Here is a 21,764-nt window from a genome sequence, read left to right on the forward strand (position 1 = left end):
GTGCGGCGGGGTGGAGGCAGTTAGCTTGTGTTCCCGCGGAGGGGCACGGCCCAGGGGGCTTGTCGCGACTGATAACGGCCAGAACAAAGGGGCACTGGTCGCCATTTTGAACACAAAGCGCCCCCCCTTGCCGGGGTTGGGGGGGGCACAGAGCTCGCGAGAGCCCACACAGCGGGAAAGCGAAGGAGCGCGCGAACGAAGCCGGCGCACGCGCACCGTAGACACTAGCGGGTCGCATGGCCACGGCGCTAGGGAACGGCAAGAGGAAGGGGCGGGGTTAGAGAGTGAAGCTATCGCGAGAAGACGGAGGCTATATATGGGAGTGGGCGTGAAGCGAGCTTCCCCTCAGTGCGATTCCGTCCGGAGAGCGTAGCGGCTGGACCCCCGAGGAGTAGGCCTGAGACCATGGAGGACAGCATGGACATGGAGAGCATGGGCCCCCTGCGCCCCCAGACCTTCCTCTTCGGTAACGCCCCGCGCCGGGGCCGCCCTTGGTCGGGCCCGCCCCGCCTGGGGACCGCTATCCTCGCGGGCATGGCGCGGCCGCCTGGGCCCAGGCCGCTCGCGGGCGGGGGGGGCGAGGACTGGGGGGCGCGCGCTCGGGATGAGGGTTCGCGGGCGAGGGCTCGGCAGGGCCGTTCTAGGAGCGGGAGCCCCGCGCCCCCACATCCCCCCCGGCGCTCGCACGTGGCGCCTGTTGCGGCCTCCTGCTCTTGGCAGCGGCCAGCGCTTTGTTCCCCCTGTTCCGCAGACAGGAGCAGCCGCTTCTCCCTGCTCTGCCACCCGGCCACAGGAGCCGCTAGTTCCCAGCGACGCGTTTCTCTCACCGGCGGGCCTGCAGTCGGCAAACGGCCTAGGCGTACATGGCAGCGTGGGGCGGCTGCGTCTCGGGGGTGAAGCACGTGGAAGGGCCGTGCTCTGTGGGTAGAGAACAGGCGTGGGCGGAACCGGGCCCTGCCCGTGAACCCCGCAGGCCCATATTTAACACGCGATCGGCCGCCCTGCAACTAACTGTTTTAATACATTTGAATTTAAGTAGCTTACAAATTATCGACACTGAATCGACTGATCAGGTGTCCAAATAAGAAACAAGTATTGTGCTCAGCCTTTTTGTGGCGTACTAGCAAATGTTCTGTCACTTTTTAAAAAAAGGTTAGCTTTGGTATTGAGACCTCACTGCTCTACTTTCTGCCCTTAAATCTGAGATGGGAGCATTGAAGAACTCTGCATTTTATATACAAATTTAGATTTTTGAAGTGCAAGCTTGCAGGTTTTGAATATATTAACTTCTAATAAATAAGTACTAAAAGGAAAAAGATTTTAATATACAATAAATGTGCAATTTTATGGTTTAAATATTTTATCTGTGACTTAACTAATCTTTTGCAGGTTGTGAACTAAAGGCAGATAAGGAGTATAACTTCAAGGTTCATGATGAGGAAAATGAACACCAGTTGTCACTGAGAACAGTAAGTCCTCATTCTTGGAAACTAAAGGTTATGGTCCTGTGAAAAGTAGCTCTCAGATTTCATAATCATGGGAATCATAAATTCAGATAATTGAATCACTCTTTTATTCTGCTGTGCAGTTTTGTGTGTTGGATGCTGTATTTTAGTGGTGCTTTGTGAAATTTATAAAAACTAAGTAATTTGGGATAATTCTTATGTGTAAAATTACAAAAAACTTATTTTCTATTGTTTCCATAATTTTTATTAAAATTTCTTCATAGTTTTTAATGTAATTAAAATAATTTACTAAGAACTCTTGTTTTTTGAAGATGAAGATAAATAAGCATGTTATGTATATCAGATTGATATGTTGGAACTCTGTTTTGGAAAAGTAAAAACTATTTCATACAAACTGAGTAATGATTATACCTTTCAGTACTGCAAAAATTAAAATACCTCTGTGTCAAGCTTAACCATTTACTTACCAAGCAGTTTGCTCACTTGTTTGCTAGTTTAAAAAATCAAGATTCTTTTCCATTGCAAGACTTGTTGAAATAACTTTATGTATATCACTGCTTATAGCAGGGTGTATTGATTTAAGTCACTGATTTTAATCATGGCAAGCAGGAGATATTAATTTAAATCCTCAATTTTAGTCATTTTGCATTTTTGTCCTTTATTTTCTTACAGAGATGTTGATTTTCATTTGTTAATCAAAATATTTTGATTTGCAGCTAAATATAGCCTTTATACTAAGTTTGGTGCTTTTTGCTATCCAGGAGGATATAGTATATACAGATTTAATTATGCTGTTACATAGCTTAACTTACACTTACTTAGATTCTTAATTTTTACTTGTTAGAAAATGGTGACTGCACTTTGAGGATTGTTTATTACATTGTCTCAAGCTGTATTTGGATAGAAATGCAAATTTAATTAAAATGCACAAAATAGAATTTTAACTTTACTACATAAAACTACTTTAAATGTGCTGGTACATAAGAATTTTTTTAACAAAACATGGTTTGTATTTAAAGCTAGGGAAGTCTTATTTGTAGTTAGTGATTTGAACTGATTGTGTCTGGTCACCATATCCTCCTTCAAGATTTTAGAACTAGTATCTTTCACACCTAGTTTTTATTCATATATTGGAAGAGGAAAACAAGCTTTCCTGCCTTTTCAACTCTCAGTGGGTTTTAACTGTTCATGAAGTAGTCATTGAACTAAAAGCTGGGTTAGAACTTCAGCAAACTCTGGTTCCAGGTGCTTAACCAGTGACTCTCTCCAGTTCAGTGGTTTGAAACGTGGCAGCAAACATGTATTGTTTAATATAATTTTTGTATTTCATTTGAATTATTTTAATAGATTATAGTAAATTTAGACCTTCACATAAGTTGTTGATTTCGTATCTTTATTTAAAATATTTACAATCTTTGATTTTTATCCACTCTGCATGTAATTAATAAAGTACAGTATCTTTCATTTATTTCTTTCTAAAACATTTAATGTGATTGATGCAGAATACCAGAAATGTCTGCATTTCAGTGATGGACCTGCTCATAAGAGGGAAAGAAAACCCTAGGCTCAAAGTTTGGAAGATGTTCTTAATAAAATATATATATTTATATAATTACTTCATAGTTATGTTAATGAATGTTTTTCAGTTTGACTTTAAAGAGAATCTTTCCCACTATTGAAATGCAAAATTAAATTTATTTTCACAATACTGACTATGGGTTGGTTGTCCCATAATGGAGCTGTAAGGGGGATAATAGGACTTTTGCAACTGTTTGTAGCTGTTTAAAAATCAAAGCAGAAAATGATTACATTTTGCAGTTGATAGACATTTTACATGAGATGAGCTTAAATTTTTCTTGCCTTTTCTGGAGTTTTACTACTAAATTGTCCTTATTTTTGAAGTGGGTTAAAGATTGGAGATTGAGCTTCTGGGTGTCCTCAAAATCAATCAGACTATAAAATGTGATAAGTGAAAGCCAAATTAAATTACATGATAGCAGAGCTGGATACTGAAGTCTGCCTAGGCTATACACTATCTCCTGTTCAGAAGCACATACAATTATTATGAGAACAGTGATTCACTTACTAAATGAAACATAACTTTACTGGAGCCAAATGTAGGTTATTTAGTAATGGATGTCATAAGAGAGCCCACACTAAAAAAAAGTACTGTCAAGGGGTCTATACTGCCTGTGAAACAGATGGACAATTTTTCTGCTATCCTAACTGGGGAAAAAGGCATGGCCTCTAATGCAGTTTGTGTGGGATAAGAAAGCCATTATTATTCATACACAAACACTTCTAGCAATTAAGGTTTCACATACAAAAGCAAGGAAGTAAAGTTAGGTCACTTGCCAGTGGCATGCTTGCTTCTCCACCACACTTCAGCACTGTCACAATTGCCACATGCTGCAAGGAACGAATGCACATTTTTAACTCTGCTTGAGTATGGACAGATGACAGCCTTTCAGCATCACTACAGAAAGTTTAAATTCTGAAGTATTCAGCGTCATTAACAGCATTTTTCATAATTTAACAAATGTTATGAATAAATACGTAGTAAGCCTTTCAAAGGGAGCCGATCCCTTAAATAAATGCTAAAAGGTGGCAATTTTTTAAAAATGGACATGAGGCTAGAAAATCATGACGCTCAAAATAAAAATTTTAAGGGTCTGATACTTTAATAAACCTCAACACTTACTTGTAAAATTTCAGGAAGTTCAATATTTACTCAGTGTGGGTTGTAAATCTGTGGAAGGTGGTGTATATTTTTCATACTAAACAGGTTGATTATCTGTATTTAATGAAAAGTGAAACCAAGCCTTAGAGTGTACATCACTGGGAATTGAGATTGTATCTTTGTCTAAAAGATAGCTTAGTCTAATCAAACAGATTTTAAAATTCCAGAAAGTTCTGCATGTGCTATACAGGAGGTCAGATTTACATGATCAGTGATCCCTTTTGACTGTCTAATATGTCAGTCTATAGTTTGTACTGCAGTAGTGCCCAGAGACCCCATTTGACATAAAACTGACCCTGCCCCCAAGAGTTTCCAGATTAAATAAAGATATGCTAATTTACATCAATTTATGGGGAATTTACATAATAGATGGGGAAGAGGTGAACTAGAAACAATGGAACCTTCTCTGATTGTATGTTTAGAAGGAAAAGGTCATAATGAACTACATGTGAATTATATATACTACAATACATTACATAAATCACTGAATAGCCTTTCAGGTGCTTAAAATGTTGCCTCGAGTAGGTGTAGAGAGGTTATTTTACCTCTATATTTGGCATTGGTGCTACTGTTTCTGTGAGTTTTGGGGCCCACAAATCAAGAGATGATAAATTTGAAACGCTTCAGAGAAGAGCCAGGAGAATCCTTAAAGGGTTAGAAAATATGTCTTATAGGAATAGATTCAGGCAGCTCAATCTATTTAGCTTAACAAAGAAGGTTAAGGGGGTTATTTGATTACCTTAAGTATCTACATGGGGCAAGAGGTTTTAATGGGCCCTTCAATATAGCATAGAAAAGTATACCGCTGTCCAGTGGCTGGAAGTTGAAACTAGGCAAATTCAGACAAGAAATGAGGGATCATGGTGGATTTTCCATCACTAACTTTAAAATCAAGATTGGATGTCTTTCTAAGAGATCTACTCTAGGAATTATTTTATGGAAGTTCTGTGGCCTGTGCTATACAGGAAATCAGACTACATGATTACAATGGTTCCTTATAGATTCTGTGGCCTTAAGTTACATGGCTTCCGGATTCAGACTCAACTGCTACTCTTAGCTGTCGGAAGGCTACTAGCAGCTCCTCTGAGCTGCTAATGCAGCCTCTTGCCACAATGGAATAGGGCGGGCAGATCAACAGACATCCAAAACAGTTGCTGTCAGTCAGCAAAATACAGAAGAGCACAGCACCAGCATCTGGGCCATGAGATGGGAAGAGAGCAAGTAGATACTCTCTGACCAATCAGAGCTGCTGCTTGGCATGAAGTCAGTGATTGAGTGTCTGGGGAGGATAGGATGGAATAGGAAACAGAAAGAACATAAACTAATCCCAACAGTAGATGGACAAAAATTATGGTAGAAAAGTGAGGGGTAAAATGGAGGGGAATAGAAAAGGAAATGGTTGTGGAGATCAGATTGCGGAGAATGGTCTTGGAGGCAAAATAAACTGAGTTAAAAAAATTAAACATTACAGAAAACAAACTTGGGAGAGAAGATAAGCACAACTTTCAAGTAAATTGCAGGCTGGGGCTGAGGGAGGGACACCCTCCTAAGCAACTCCAGGGCTAGAGCACCCCCAGAGAAATTAGTGGGTGCAGCCCTCCAACACCTCATCTGTCAGCAGCTTTGCTGACTAACTCCTTCAGCTCCCTCCTGCTGCAAACAGCTATAACTTCACAGTGTGTAGGAAGCTCCATGGGGGAAGGGGAGGAGCGGGGCCTGGGTTGGAGTGGGGGTGGAACGAACACACCCTGTTAGAGCATCTCTCCCCTGGCTGTCAGATCCTGACTCACTGCTGGGCAGGTTCCCTGTGTGCCTGCCCGGTACTAAATAGGAAGCTGCACAGTTTACAGGGAACTTGGGTAGTGTCCCTGACAATCTTGGACCTGTCCTCCATGATCTTACCTAATTCTTTTTTGAGCCCAGTCATATTTGGGCCTTCACAGCATCCCCTGGCAACGAGTTCTATGGGTTGATTGTGCGTTGTGAAGAAGTACTTCCTTATATTTGTGTTAGACCTGCTGCCTATTAATTTCATTGGGTGACCCCTGGGTTTTGTTATGTGAAAGGATTAAAAAAAACTTCATTTTCTCAACACCATTCATGACTTTATAGACCTTTATCAAATCTCTCCTAAATTGTCTTGTCTTCTGAGCTGAATGGTCCCAGTCTTTTTAATCTCTCCTCACATAGAGGCTGTTCCATACTTCTACTTTTTTCAATTCTAACCTTTTTTGAGATGGTGTGACCAGAACTGTATGCAGTATTGAATAAAACAAGCAATAGCCATAATCAGATCTTATAAGATACTGGCCTCACTTGCATCACAAATGCCTGGCTAGAACTCCTGTCTGGACCAGACAGCTTTCCCCAGCCAGTTATTGGTACAGTGTAAGTCTAGAGCAGGGGTAAACAACCTATGGCACATGTGCCGAAGGCAGCACATGAGCTGACTTTCAGTGGCACTCACACTGCCTTGATTCTGGCCACCGCCGGGGGGCTCTGCATTTTAATTTAATTTTAAGTGAAGCTTCTTAAACATTTTAAAAACCTTATTTACTTTACTTATAATGATAGTTTAGTTATATATTATAGACTTATAGAAAGAGACCTTCTGAAAATGTTAAAATGTATTACTGGCACACAAAACCTTTAATTAGAGTGAATAAATGAAGACTCGGCACACCAGTTCTGAAAGGTTGCTGACCCCTGCTCTAGAGAGAACAAGAGGTGAAGTGGCTCTGCTGTTTTCATCTGTGGAAGTCAGTGTCCCTGGAATATCCATTACCAACCAGATGGATTCACCTGGCCCACTAGATCAGTTTGATCTTAGTCACTGTGGTTTTGAGGAATGATGGAGCTATGCAGATATACAACTAAACACTGTGTACAAACCTTGTTTTGTTCAATGCATCTTACAGCATAAAATGTTCAGTTTGGTTACTATTTTCTCATTACTGAAAATTAGTAATGCAGGTCATATCTAACTGCAGTCTGATGCTAATTAAATAAGACTCTGGTGGTTTCACTGCAGAAAGATAACCAAAAAACATCTTTACTTAGTCTTAAGAGGTAAGAATACTGTTAAAATAGTGAATGAATTTGAGATGTTTTTGAAAGTAAAAGTGTCTTCTGACAGTTTTACAACTCAAATGGTGGTTCAACTTTTCGTAAAGGATAATATATTTCACTTCTTGCATAGGTCAGTTTAGGCGCTGGTGCCAAAGATGAATTACACGTTATAGAAGCAGAGGCATTGGATTATGAAGGGAACCCTATTAAAGTCACACTGGCATCTTTGAAAATGTCAGTACAGCCTACGGTAAGGACGCACCTTTATATTATTATTCGTAAAGTTGATGTCAAGTGGTAATTTCAACTAAGAAACACTAACAATGTAGAAATAGTAAAGCAGATCCTTGTCTCTAACTTCAGGAGTTAAAATGAGAACTTCTGCTATTCCATTTGTTCTTGGATGGTTCTCTGGTTAGTTCTTGGACATGAGCATAACTGTCATATTTAGTTTGGAAATATGGAAGAATTTTAAACTTAATGAAGCCTCCATTTTAATTAAAATTTTGAAAAAACGTGGGTGGCCTTAGGTTTCTTAAATCTCTTAATGGAAGCTTATGTTGTGCTAAGCTGGATCTGAGTGGATTTCCTTAATTCAGAGTGATTTCAGTTACTTCTAAATCACTATGCTTGTTACTCAGCAAATGTGCATCTAGGTCTTCAGTCATAACTGCATGCGTCAGTGATGAGTTTCTGTTCTTTATTTGTTAGTCCTGTAGAGCCAACAAGTATGAGATAGATGTTGCTCCTTATGCATAGTTTACTCCAACTGCACCTGTGCATACCCTTCGGGGGAAGGCATTGGGTTACACAGTGGTGAAGAGACCATTTTAAAGGTGTAATTGAGGTGCCAGGTAGAAGTGCACAACCTATATACTGATGTTGATCTATAGTGAGATGAGAACTCAGTTTGGTTCTGAGGGAGTTTTTAGATACCTGCCAGGGTTCTCTCTTGGTCTTACCTGTTTAGTATGAGTCTAGCGGAACACTGTAGAGCATGAGTGAGGTTCTGTACCAGGTACCACTCGTATGTGGGTTATAAATAATGCCTGCTGAACATTCTAATAATTGCTTCTTGACTGCCGCTATGAGGACGCGACTAGTTTGTTGCATTTGTGTTAATGTCAGCTCTTTCAACTCTACCATTTTCATTGTTTCAGTGTCACTTCAGTTGGCTGACTGTTCTGGCACCTACTGTTTGGTGTTCAGGTGTTCACTAAGTTGTCATCAATAATACTTTTGTTAAATAGCCAACATACTTTCTCTTCAGGTTTCTTTAGGTGGCTTCGAGATTACACCTCCAGTCGTTTTGAGGTTGAAATGTGGTTCAGGACCCGTGCATGTCAGTGGCCAGCATCTTGTAGGTATGTATTGTACATCTTCTCAGTGCATTTTTAAATCTAAGTTTCATGTTATTCGTAGAAATATAGAATACATACTAAACTGAGCAAACTGATTAGTTTGTGTCACAGCCCAGGGTAAGCTCCCTCTGCTGGATACACTAGGCCTAAAAGGACCCCTCTGCTATAAAAGCATGAGCTCTTGTTCCTCTTTCAGCCCCTAGTTTTAAATGCTATCTTTAACATCCAGTTTTTGTTTCCTCTTTCTGGGAAAATTCTACTACTTTAGACTCCCGCCCTATCCAGAGAAGTTGCGGGGAGGAGGAAAAAAAATAAAAAACTGGTGTCACCTAAGATGTGGCCATTCCATTGTCCTAAGATTGCTCCCATTTGAATGGGAGCTAGTTATGTTAATGATTCTCTGTTGTCCCTGGTCCTGGAAGGACTCAACCTTGCACTAATAGTATATGACTGACCCTGTGTCCAGTGAAACATGCATTGATATTACCGTTTTGTAAAGTTAACTGTATTTATAAGTTGAAGATGGAAAGATACCCCAAATAGCGTCAGCTTGATTTTTGGGTAACATGGCTGCTTACTAGTGGAAAAACTTTCTTCTGCGTTTGTTTCTTCTAAAACTCCTTGAGAGAATTCCAGTTCGAGAAAATTGGCAGTGAGATGTGTTTTCAGGAGAAAAAAAAATGACCCATTTTTTGTAGCTCTGCATGACCCTAATGTGGTAAACTCTTCGACCTTGTACAAAAATACTCATATATTGTTTTTAGCATTAGAGGAAGAACCAGAGTCTGATGATGAAGATGAAGTGAAGATATTAAACACTTCAGCAAAGAGACCAGCAAGCGGAATAGCATCTAAAACTCCGCAGGTAGAGTTGAGGTTTCTTATGAAGTATATTCAAGACTTCCTCCTGGAAGAGTTTATATCACTGCCACCTGAAGCAGAGTAAGCAGCTGCATTCCTTACCGCGATTAAGGTGATGATGATTGACAGCTGCAGGAGAAAGGTTACTTGGTACTCAGATCCTGGAAATTAGTACTAAGACTTTCCCATACATAATTCTAAAGTACATTTAACAGTGTTTTTCAAGTCTGACTGGATGTTAGTGGCTAGTATTTTTCAACTTGCTTTTTAGTGTAAATATTGTGGGGTTGAATGTATAACTGATAATAGTAGTGAAAGCCATGACCTGAACAAGCAACACCTAGTGTTGCCAGCTCTGACTGTCTTATGGTTGTAGAGTATATGGAGCACAGTGCTTATCAATAAACATTTACATGGCACTAATTCTGTGCTCCCCTCTTGCACCATCTATTGTGATTTCATCCTTTATCCCCAAGTGTGTAGACTAGTCTGTTTTATACTGTCCCTTTTGTTATCAGTAGGCTCATTCTTCACTGGTGTTTAAACTTGCTTCTGGTGTTTTAGACCTGGGCTTTCTTTTCTTGGTTCTTATTACATGGATTTGGTAAAACTTTTAATGAATGGCATTAGCAGAACTGGTTTTTCCTGAATTCGCTACATATATAAAAGTTTCAGTGGTTTAACTTAATTTTAAAAATGATTTCGTTAAACCAGGTCCTTGTGTAGGCACTCATTGGTTTTAAAGTAATATCAGTTTACTTTGTGTCTCTACATTTACCAATACAAAGGACACCAATATAAGTCAGGTTTAAATCAGTTTGAAGTGCCAACACAGGTTGGCACCAGGTTACTTACTTCAGTATAAAGTGACACATTTAAACTGGTACAACTCTAGAAGAGGCCTTCATCCTGTTGGCAATACGATACAGTTTATGGGAAGAGCAAATTTCTGACAAACTTGGTGTACCATCCATATTGTACTCTCAGAAAACCATTTGTTTATCTTTGTAACCAGTTTTGTAACATGTTTTCTTTAAAGAAAAAAGCAAAATTGTTAATAGAAGATGAGGAGGAGGAGGAGGATGAAGATGACGACGATGAGGATGAAGATGAAGAGTATGTATCTTTTTCCTTTCTTTTTGCAGTGCATTGTGAAATGTTTAGTTTTCAGAGGTAGTGACTTCAGAGCATGAAAAATATGCATGCCATTGAATCAAGGTATTTCGCATTTAGTTCTTAATTAGCCTTGAAATTATAGTGAGCCTTATCCCCAGATAAGATCTGGTTTCATATGCCATGTTATTGCTGTATAGATTACTTTCAATACTGACTCAAGGCTGGGAGTCTGTTCTAGGCATTTGGGAACGTGATGATTTTTTTTTTTTAAAGCTAGATCCCCTACTTAGGTGCAAGAATTATTTTTGCAGGAAATGCTGTTGGGATATTCCAGTTCAGTTAGAGGAGCAGGGCTAATTGTCTTATTGAAGCACACGAATGAATGTGAAGCTGAAGTGCTTCTGTGAGGCTGCTGTGTTGCAAATTGTCAGGGAAAACAAATGATAAAAAATGAAATCTGACCCCCTCAGCAGAACTACTTAAAAATCTTCTAGCAGCACGCTTCTTTTGTACTAAAGCAGAATCCAGAGGTAGCATAGGGGGTGCAAAAACCAGAGGGGAGAGAAGTGTTAGGGGCAAGTGCAAAGGTGGGCAGAAGTGGAGCAAGAGAGAGCTACCTTTCTGGAGATCTGAAAGAAGGGAAGAAAGCAATTTAAGCTGAACAACCTAGGTTTTAAATCTTTAACACTTCTTTGTAGAGCATCTTAATTAAATTTTTCTCATTAGTTCATAAATATAAAACTCTGCGGAGTTTTGAGCAGAGTATGCTGTATGTACAGTAACTCCTCACTTAGCGTTGTAGTTCTGTTCCTGAAAAATGCAACTTTAAGTGAAATGATATTAAACAAATCCAACTTTCCCACAAGATTTAATGTAAATGCGGGGGGTTAGGTTCCAAGGAAATTTTTTGGGAGCAGACAAAAAGCATTATATACAGTACTGTACTGTACTCTGGTTGGGTAGTGTCCCAACCTTACTGCACACAGGCACAGCCTGCTCAGCAGCAGCAGCTTGGCTGGGGGATGCTTCAGGCCTGCTTCTTCCCTTCCCTTTCTGGGAGGGAGGGGAAGGCGCAGAGACACAGTGCTTTCCCGCTTTTCCCTCTCTCTTCCAGAAAGGCCTAAGCTCTACCAAACCGCCAGTGGGGGAAGTGCTGGGAGGGAGGGGGAGAAGAGGAGCTTGTGCAATGCTCCCTTGTAAAGTTGCTGCTCTTCCGCAGAATCTTACAAGCAGTAGACAGAGCAGGCAGCCAAGCAACGTTATAAGGGAGCATTGCACAACTTTAAACGAGCATGTTCCTCAACTTTGAAACAACATTAAGCAGGAGGATCTTAAGTGAGGAGTTACTGTACTTGAAGTGGCAATTTCTAAGCATGTATTAGAATCTCTTAAGATGTGCACTGTGCTGTTTAAGTTCCTAAGTTACTCTTACTGCAGGAGTAAGTGGAAGATAATTAGAAAAATGGTCTTTTAGTGTTTGAAAGATTCTCTGCTTTTGCTTGATACATTCTTCCAAGATGGGTAGTAAAATATTAACCTTACAGAAGATTCATTTAAAGTTAGTCTATCTAGCTTGCTTTTGACAAAATTCCACTTCACTATAAAATCTTCCATTGAAAGAACAGGAATGAGGATGAAGTCACTGAAAAATGAACTGTTTGGGTTATTTGAGACAGTTCTGTACCTACTGGGGTGGGCTTCTTAGTAATGTAATTTTTAATTCTAGTGATGATGATTTAGATGAAGAGGAAGAAGAGAAGATTCCAATGAAGAAAGTAAGTTGTCTTCATATTCGAGACCATGTTTGTCTGGGCTTTTGAAAACTTGCAGATCTTTAGTATCAGTCATCCTAAAACATAATGAAAATAGCGGTGTTTACATATTTAGGTAGTTGAAACTTCTATCTCAGATATACATGACTATTGTCACTTACTGCTTATTTTATGTAATTTAGTTTCCACTTTGAGAGCATTGAGGTAATGCAAAAACCAAAATAATTCTCAACCCTATATGTACAGCCCTGCAGAAAACTTATCAGTATGCTATAAGAAATTAAACCACCAGCTTTCATTTCATTCAGAATTATTTCACCTACCAATTATATATAAATAGTTATTTAATTCAGTTTCTGTTGTCACAGTTGTGCTGCATATTCAAAGCCTCTAAATTTTAAAAACATTTTTGCCCAAAGTTTGTTTTTTACTTACTGATATTACTGACATGTTAGTTGTCTTGAACTTCCAGGTTACTTTTAACTAATCCAGTTAATTCTAGGTCTTTTCTTTGCATGCTGATACATACATTCCTTAATCCTCCTTGGTATATTTGGCCAACTCTCAAACTAAGTATGTGCTAGTTCAAGGGCTGCCCAAATCCCAGAGTGTTCCAGATCATGCAAGAGTAGAATTGAGAGTACCCTAGGGGGCACATCATTTAAGAGTTTGCCAGGGGTGGGCATAAACATTGCTGTAATTAGCTAGAAATTGAGTTGGTACAGAATTGGGTATTGGGGCCAGAGGAGTTTGTCCAGGCAAGTCCCATAATGAAAATGGGGTGCATCCTGGTTTCCAATATTAGTTGGGTCATAGGGTGCACCTCTTCTGAAGAAATCTAGGGATTTCCTGGTAAGCTAGGGTGTTGATCACCAAGTGCGGAGGGGAATGTAAATCTGTAATACCTGACATATCCTGAATTTATCTGAAGAAGTTTATTTGCATCTTTAAAACTTGAAAAATTATCCTGTGGGAAAACTTTTTGTATGAATGAAATATCCAGCTGGCTGGCAAAAGCTCATTTGTGGTATTTTTCCACTGCAAATGACTGATTTGATGTTTAAAATTGTCAACCTGCACTCAGATTAATGGGATACTTTACACCTCGTCTAATCTTTCAGTCTTTTTGCAGACTTGGGACAGTATTGCATCATTTCATATTTCAAAAATTACCTTAAACAAAAGGGCTAGAACTTTTACATAAAAATTTAGGGCTGGTCTGTACACAAACATGTACTGAAACAACAAAATGTTTTCTAATTCACAGCCTGTTTGGTTGAGAGTTCTGTCCAATCCTAGCTATTCCTCCATTTTCCCTTCAGTTGCTCATACATGCTTATAACTAGTGAATTGTAGACTTGCATTCGGAGTACAAACCTTGAAATATGTTGAAAGGAAATCTTTAATAGCTTCATTGGGCTTTTTCTTATCCATGGCAAGTAATTAACACTTGACCTATCAAATTCCCCATTCCATGTGTGTTCGACCCCCATTGGCCTGGTTATGTGGCAACTCTTGTTAACCAAATGCCAACAGGAGTGCCTTTAGACCATTGCTCTGCTATGTGGAGCTCGCTGTATAATGATACCAGCTGTTCTCTTGCCCATAGAGTTAGCTTGGAATAGCAAAATCAGCAGTGAATTATTTGTTGGTGTTGCGTATAGAATTTAGTAGAATAAAAAGCAAGGCATCTCCTATGTGTACCCCCTTTGGTCCAGAAAATCTGCAGACTTTCTTGCATATTCATTCTACTTTCATGTGGTGTAACTGACCGGAATTTGTCTGCAGTGTATCAGTGCCCATCTTAGATCTTTATAACCTAGACAATTTCATCTCATTCAGATTGTGGTTTTCTTCACTGCTAAAGTGAGTTCCCTCACTGTGAGAAATGGAGGGAAAATCAGTGTTCTCTTCAATGAGAATAAACATTTCTAGTTGTAAAGTATTAAAAAAAAGAAAGAAAAGCATCTTTGTTCAAGATAGTTACTAAACTAAACAGTTTACTTTTGTCCTCAAATTTGCAGTTATTACTTAACTTCCTTCTGTTTTGAAGATGTTAAGTGTAAAATTCTTAATTTCAGCCTGCCCAGGATTTGTCAGCAAAAAATACTCCGAAATCAAAGCAGAATGGAAAAGATTCTAAGCCGTCCACACCAGCGTCTAAATCAAAAGTGAGTGACTACGTATAATACGAATGTTGAAAGTGGTGTAACAGTTTTAGTTGCATTCACCCATAACTTGGTTTCTCACTTAAAGACTGGACTTGTTTCATTATCCACATCTTTTCATTTAAGGATAAAGTTAGTAAGGGAACTGGGGTATACAGACTCTTGAGTAAGCAATCAGCACTGATCTGAATTTGGAAACAATATGATTTATTATCTAGGTTAGCTCAACCAGCCATGGACTGCAAAGGGTAGCCAGCTCTGATCTTAAAAACCCTGGGATACTTAATCTTATAGATGTTTTGTTGAACACAGAATTGGATATAGTCTAGTCACATCCTTGTTATGGTTAGATCTTCACCACCTCCATTGTGAGGCTAGGACTTGCCTTTGCTCCTGTCCAGTAAGGTAACCTGTTTTGATTAAGTATTAAACTTGTTCTTAATACTATCAAATGGCCCCTTAATCAGTGCCAAGAAGTTATCTCATGTGCTTTTGATACAGTGACTGCATAAAAAAGTCCTTTCCATTTGTTCTTCACTGATCACCTATGAATTGTAAACAGAGAAGTTAGTGCTAGAAATCATTCTGCAAATTTTTGAAATCCTACTGCCATGATTAGTGAGGCAAAGGATTTCTTCTCCACAATGGTATCCAAACTCCTAACTAATGCATATGAATGAAGATAGCAGTCATCTAGGGAAAAGTAGCAGGCTAGATTTAAGTTGAAAAGCCATCAGTCCAGATGATAGCCCCCTCCTCCTCTCAAAAAAATCACAAACCACTGACCCAACACACACACGCACTTTCTGGAGCGTTTGGCTTTTTAGTAGCTTTTTGAGAGAGTTTTGGATGAGTTATCTGACCTTGGGCCAGACAAGTGAAGTAATGATGGGAAGGGAAAGATTGGATCTAAGCCTTTGAGCTATGGTCATAGTTCAGACAACTATTTTTTGCTAGAAAGGCAAGAAAAAAAATAATTTTCCAGCCATACTACTAGAGGCTAGTTGATACTAGTATGATACTATCCTTTTAGCTGGCAGTGTCTCTAGAATTATAATTAATAATTGGAGCAGACATATGCACAACTGTTGATTTATAGACATTGCAGATAACCACCAGCCTGATGGGTAGTTCCTTTTAAGTTTCACCTTTTGTCTTTGGAAAAACTGGGTAGATAATTTTCCTGTGAAGAAAAAGGGACACTGAAATCTTTCTGTGACTTAGTAATAGACCATTTTGTAGTACAGTATGTATTGTATGTACATTTTGTAACGTAAATATCAGTCTAAAGTTTGAGTGGTTTGTACGTGTGCTCCCTTAAAACTTGTCAGCACTTGAAGTAAGGAGCACAGATTAAATAATTTTCCATTTCGTGATGACTTTTCTAGTAGCTTATTGAAGATGGAGAACATAATCTACTGGTACAACAGTCTTATGGAAAATGGAGCAAGAAGGAATCATTCAGTATTAATATCCATATTTGGTCTTAGGATACTTAAATGATGTCAATATATTTTATATATTCCATGGCTTCCTTTGTACTGTTTGAACAATGTTATAATACATTCATTTCAAAAAGAAAAGCTGAAGTAATGAGAGAATTATATAGTGGCTTCTTTGTGATTGCAAAATCTTTACAAATATGTAACAAACTGCCTGCTTGTTTCAGACCCCATCGTCTAATAAAAAGGAAAATAAACCACAAAGTCCAAAATCACCAAAAGTGCCCCTTTCACTAGAGGAGATTAAAGCAAAGATGCAGGGAACCATGGAAAAGGTGAGTTTAAACTGATGAGAATGTTTGTTTTCCAAATGGAATACTTTGTCCCTGATTTCAAGTAGTTCAGCAATGGTATCCTGACAGAAAGGAGATGCGACAAATACCCTAAAAGAAGACATTGAGAAGTCAATATGAAAATGGCATTGTTGGGTTTCATGTTTTCAGTCTTCCATGTCTTAATTTCAAACTGTGTTAAAATTAGGCACGTCGAGTTAGATACCTAAAACATTATTTAAATGTCTAATTGGTAATAAAGTTTGAAAATTTGGCCCTCATTTTATAAGTAAAAACTTGTTTGGCCTAGCCCCAGAGATCCTTGTGGGGAATCTGTTAAGATATGGGTATTTCCTCATTCATCACCTTCAAAAAAGAGTTTCACAGGCTGAGTTACGCCCTCAGTAATACCTGTGTAATCCCCATATCTTCAGTTGGCTTTGGCTTGGTGTAACTGATTCTTTAGATGGAGAAACAGGATGCTATTTTATTCACTTTCAAAGTAACCACACCCTTTACAGCAGACTTAACTTGGAGTATCTCGCTTGTTCAGAGTGGGTAAATATTAGGCTAAAATTTAGTCACGGGTATTTTTAGTAAAAGTCATGGACAATAAACAAAAATGCACAGCCTGTGACTGACTAAAAATACATGTGATTAAATCTTGGGGTGGGGAGCGGGGGTGTTAGAGCAGCAGCTGTTATGGCTGTCTCCAGGACCACCTAAGCAGCTGGCCCCAGGGTCCGCCACACTGGCCCTTGCAGAAGTCACAGGTTGCGAAAAGGCACAGAATCAGTAACACACACGGAGCCCTAAATATTAGCTTTATTTTGTCCTTCAGAGTTTGGCTCAAGGGTACAAGTCCTGCAGACCACTTTATCTAATTTATAAAATACAAATTGGTTCTAAAATGTAGTCTGGCATTTAGTAGAAAACTTGCTTTATCCATACTTTAAGGGTGGAAAACACTCTGTTTTAAGTTTACTCATCTTGAATTGTTGGGTATACCACTGCCCTAAATGATCATCCTAACCGGGTAAATACTTCATAATTTTCCTAATGTAAAGATAATTTTGAATAGTAATTTTTTTGCTGTAGGATTGTACAGGATAGGTGGTAGTTAATTTAAAGGAAAATACTGAGGGTGTCCACAAGTCACTGGATGTCTTTAAGAACTTTAGTCTGCAAATTATTTGTACATTGAATCCCAGAGATACATTCCAACTTCATAGATGCCTCACACTTAGGTGCATGTGGATATTAAGAGCCAGCAATATAAACTATAAAAATGTTGGCCACTGATGCTCTGAGTTGTGATGGTGGTAGAATTATGCTTTGTTTTGTTACGGCAAGTCAATTGCATAGGCAAGGGCCTCATACTAGGGTGATGGGCTTGGTAAAAGAACCTTGATAATGCTGAAAAGTTTATTTTAAATAACTTTTGATGATAGACAGGGTTTCCTGTATAGTTAGCTTTTGTACTAAGGATTTAAAAGACTTCTCTTAAGGGTTCTCCATTTATTGCAGCCATTCAGTGGTTTTACATACACTAAACCCTTTTTTTTTTTTTTTTTTTTTTTGCAATAGGGTTCTTCCCTTCCTAAAGTGGAAGCCAAATTTGTCAACTATGTTAAGAATTGTTTCAGGACACAGGACCAGAAGGTAACTGAATTTACAGTGGCTTGGAAAAATCCAAAAAAAACTTCTATAACAAGATTTATAGGTGCTTTTTACTTTTAATCTCTACAAGCTTTGGACTGTTTCAAAGGGTTACAAACCACAAACAATACTTCACATTAAATAAATGGAAACTGTTTTAAGGGTTTAGTTGACAAAGATGGAAAAGCTAATGTTTTATTACATTTTTCCAGCTTTTATATGGTTAGTGAATTATCTCTTGCTTACTAAACCCACAGAATTTTCCTTTTGGCACCATATTGGCTAAGGAAATGAGCTGTGGTTTTCCCTGCTGCTGAATTTGGCAACTTGGACAGTCTGCTCTTAAACTTTCTTTTGTTAGGGGATGGACTGAGAAGGGGGAATTGTTTTGCAATAGACATTATGGCAGTCTTATTTCTTTGTCTTCCAAAGTCAACTTGACACTTGTGAGAGAGAGGGCATGCCAAATGCTGGTATCAGAAAGGTACAGGATTAGTTATTGCTTGACATTAGACTAACCCTGAATGTCTTAGATTTCCCTATAAAAATTCCTGAAACATTAAGGAATTTTGTCATTGGACGAAGGTTTTATGCTTTCCTGCTTTCTCCAGTGGTTCAAAGGTGTTAAATTGACTGATAGAAAAAATCATAGGTTCTTGAAAGAAAATGTTTAAAAGCAGTTTGTCCCAGCTACTGAAGTTGATTTGAATTAAGTCAGGGCAGACAGAGTTCAGCCATATTTGCCTCACTGGTCCACCACACCCTTCCTTTTGACTTGCCTTCACTAGATTCTTAGTGTGCAGTCTTTTTAAAAAAAACCAAAACGTTGCATTTTTAAGTTTGGGGGAAAAGTATATTTGGTTCAACAAAGTGCATGGCTTATACTCGGCCTAGTATGTAAAGGATTTGTTGCCACATTTTTACTAAACATCAACATTTTTGTGCCTCTTTGTACAAGACTTTCAGGTGTAGTCATTTTAAGCTCTTGTGGCTAATCAGTATTAAAGCAGAGTAGAAATTTGCCTTCTTACCTGCACATTGTTTGCCACAAATAGCACTTTTTAGAGGATGACAACTTAACACAAGCATCCAAAAACACGACTTACTATGTGTTCAACGTAGAGCTGGATACCATTCGTTTTTTTGGAGTACAGCATTGTGTAGCTTTATTTTAATACTTTTAACCAATAGTATAAATGTGTGGAGTAAAGAAAAATACAGGAGTAATGATTTTTAAAACACTTCATATATACAGGAGAATAGTTCAATCCCGTTACCTCCAAGTTGTACTATCCTGAAGATTATGTAATTAGACCATTCTTAACTCCAACTTCTAACACTTTTGTGTATCCTTGCAGATTATTGAAGCTCTCTGGCAGTGGAGACAGACTCTGTAAGAAAGAAAACAGTTTAAACTGTTCATTAAAATGTGCAGTCTTATTTCTGTAACCATTAATATTTGGCTGTCCTTTTATATATGCTGAAAGAACTTTCCCTACCACGTCTGATAAATGTCGTCCAAAATACTTTGCCAAGAATGTGTTGTCCAAAATGCCTGTTTAGTTTTTAAAGACGGAACTCCACCCTTTGCTTCATTTTAAATATGTATGGAATGTTTTGATAAGGCATAGTAGAGGTGGTGGTCAGACAAATGAAAATGGTGGGGAGACTAAATGTACATGTGAAAATAAAATTTAGTATTTTGATAAAGTACTATAGTTTCTTTATTTTTGTGGGCTTAGGGGTTGGGTTGCCTATGTATTGAATGAGAGCTTTTAAGTTTTCATAGGAGTTGCTAAATTTATTCCATATTGTTACCCAAACATGCCTCAGAATGTATCTTTAAATGAGATTTTTTTTTTAAAAGGTTGAGGACAATGTCTGAAACAACATGTTGAAGTTTATCGGCCTTACAAACACAACTCTTGCACCATATCATTGATCACATGAGCATGTTAACAGGTGCTGAACATTATTAAATAGCAAGAAACATGGTTGAGGGAAATGATGGATTAATCCTGGCTGCACTCATTTGAAGAAAAGACCTTATCCTTAATTTCTCAGCCTGTTCCCAAGTGGCTTTCTTCCCTCTAAGGAGCTTGTATTGGGCCTAATGAGCTTTCTGTGGAAAAATGTGCAGAACTGTGCTGGAGTTACTACTCTTTGAGTACTGTGGTATGCCAGTGGTCTCTGGTTTGGAGTAAACATTTTTAAGACCAGTGGGCTAGAAGTCTTGGAGGGTACGTCAGGAAACTTTTAATAGGACCAATTCTTGGAATTAACACTGTTCAGAAGATTTTGACACTGCTTGTGGAGATGTGCCATGCATATCACAGCTTTTCTATCTAACATTAGAGCATAACTTTTATTTCAAATTGATGGATATCCTTGTTCTCTGACAATTAAAATAGCTAATCCTTTGTACAGATGGCCCTTGTGCCAAGCTTTTGGGCTTTGGACTAAAGTAGCTTCTGTTATGAGTTAATGCCTTTTCAAATATGTATTCTGGAAATGTAGATGAGACAATCTGCAAAGTGTATAAATCAAAAATCTTAGAAATGGCAAAGTTGATAAGTAGAACCAGCACTAGACCTAATATTGTGATTACTACCTAAGGAGGGCTTGAAAATGTAGTGTTAAAAACAAAAGTTGAGAGAATTGCCTTCCAGGTTGAATTCTGAAAACCTGACCAATTCTTGCTGTGAAATGAAAATGCCAAGGTAAGGCCTTGACCCTTCTGCATTGAAGCAATGGAAAGGAGCAAGTGAATGATATGGTGACTGTCTACCACATTACTCAGTATTTTTCATTTCCGATCAGGCTATGTTCAAACACTGTGTGGTACATGGTACTAACTGCATGTTAGACAGGATGTAGCCCAAGTATTGGAAGTGAATATCTGGTTTATACTGTAACTATGTAAGATTGATAAATGCCCCTTATGTCAAGCTAGTCCTAAATTCTGCAACAGAATCTGTATCAAATGGGAGATGCTGCAGCAGCATTTAAGGAAAAGAGAAGATGATTACTACAGTATCTTGTATTAATCTGAGGCTGTCCTTTCTGTGCTATCTTCAGTGTATTGCAGATTTTTATACTGATTGCAGAGGCATTGTAGAAGTTGAGGGTCAGGGACTAAGTTTAGACAGCTGGTGCTCTTATCCCCTGGGATGTTAAGGCATTTTGAGATAAACTCATTAGCTGGATATTTTAGTAAACATGATAATAGTCCAATGCACATCATTCCACTCTTCCCATCTACTTCTCAGTGGTTCCCAATGCACTCCTCCTTTTTGTTACATAGGATTTGGGGACCACCTTAGTTGCATTCCCTTCTCATGGCATGGTAACAGTTATACCACTACTGGCCCCAAAGGTTGTGGATATTATTTTCCAGATGGATGGGTATGTTTTTGCAAGTGTGGATAAATATGGGCTAGCCTCCTGATTTAATACTAAAGGCCATTGTTCTGACCAAGTGTCTCATGATATCCATTAACATTATTAACAGCATTTTGTATACCTATACACGCTTCTCCCCAAGTTAGCCTTCTGAAGCCACCCCCCACCCATTTCACAAGGTCTCCTGCCCAATGAGTTAACCTCAGGTTCACCTCTACTACTGTCCTCCATCCCAGGGCAACTGCTGATAGTTGCTGTGCTATTAATTCATTGATTAGTTGTTGAAATATCACATTTTGGCTTATCAATTGTTTAGTTACCCACTCATCTCCCAGATTCCATGTACCTAGTACAGTGTTCCCTACTGCCCACAATC

At 38.7% G+C, this 21,764-nt stretch overlaps 1 protein-coding gene across 1 annotated transcript; it reads left to right on the plus strand.

The window, feature by feature from the left end:
* Positions 1 to 315: 315 nt before the first annotated feature.
* On the plus strand, positions 316 to 19,692 carry NPM1 (nucleophosmin 1). The gene is made up of 11 exons (XM_030572337.1): positions 316 to 466; positions 1,390 to 1,469; positions 7,406 to 7,525; positions 8,546 to 8,639; positions 9,401 to 9,501; positions 10,537 to 10,613; positions 12,340 to 12,388; positions 14,467 to 14,556; positions 16,223 to 16,330; positions 17,915 to 17,989; positions 19,345 to 19,692. Exons 1-11 carry the CDS (start codon positions 406 to 408, stop codon positions 19,381 to 19,383), a joined length of 894 nt encoding a protein of 297 aa, XP_030428197.1. The 5' UTR covers positions 316 to 405; the 3' UTR covers positions 19,384 to 19,692.
* The last annotated feature ends 2,072 nt before the right edge of the window (positions 19,693 to 21,764 follow it).

Source organism: Gopherus evgoodei, chromosome 8, assembly GCF_007399415.2.
Source record: "Gopherus evgoodei ecotype Sinaloan lineage chromosome 8, rGopEvg1_v1.p, whole genome shotgun sequence".
NCBI lineage: Eukaryota > Metazoa > Chordata > Testudines > Testudinidae > Gopherus > Gopherus evgoodei.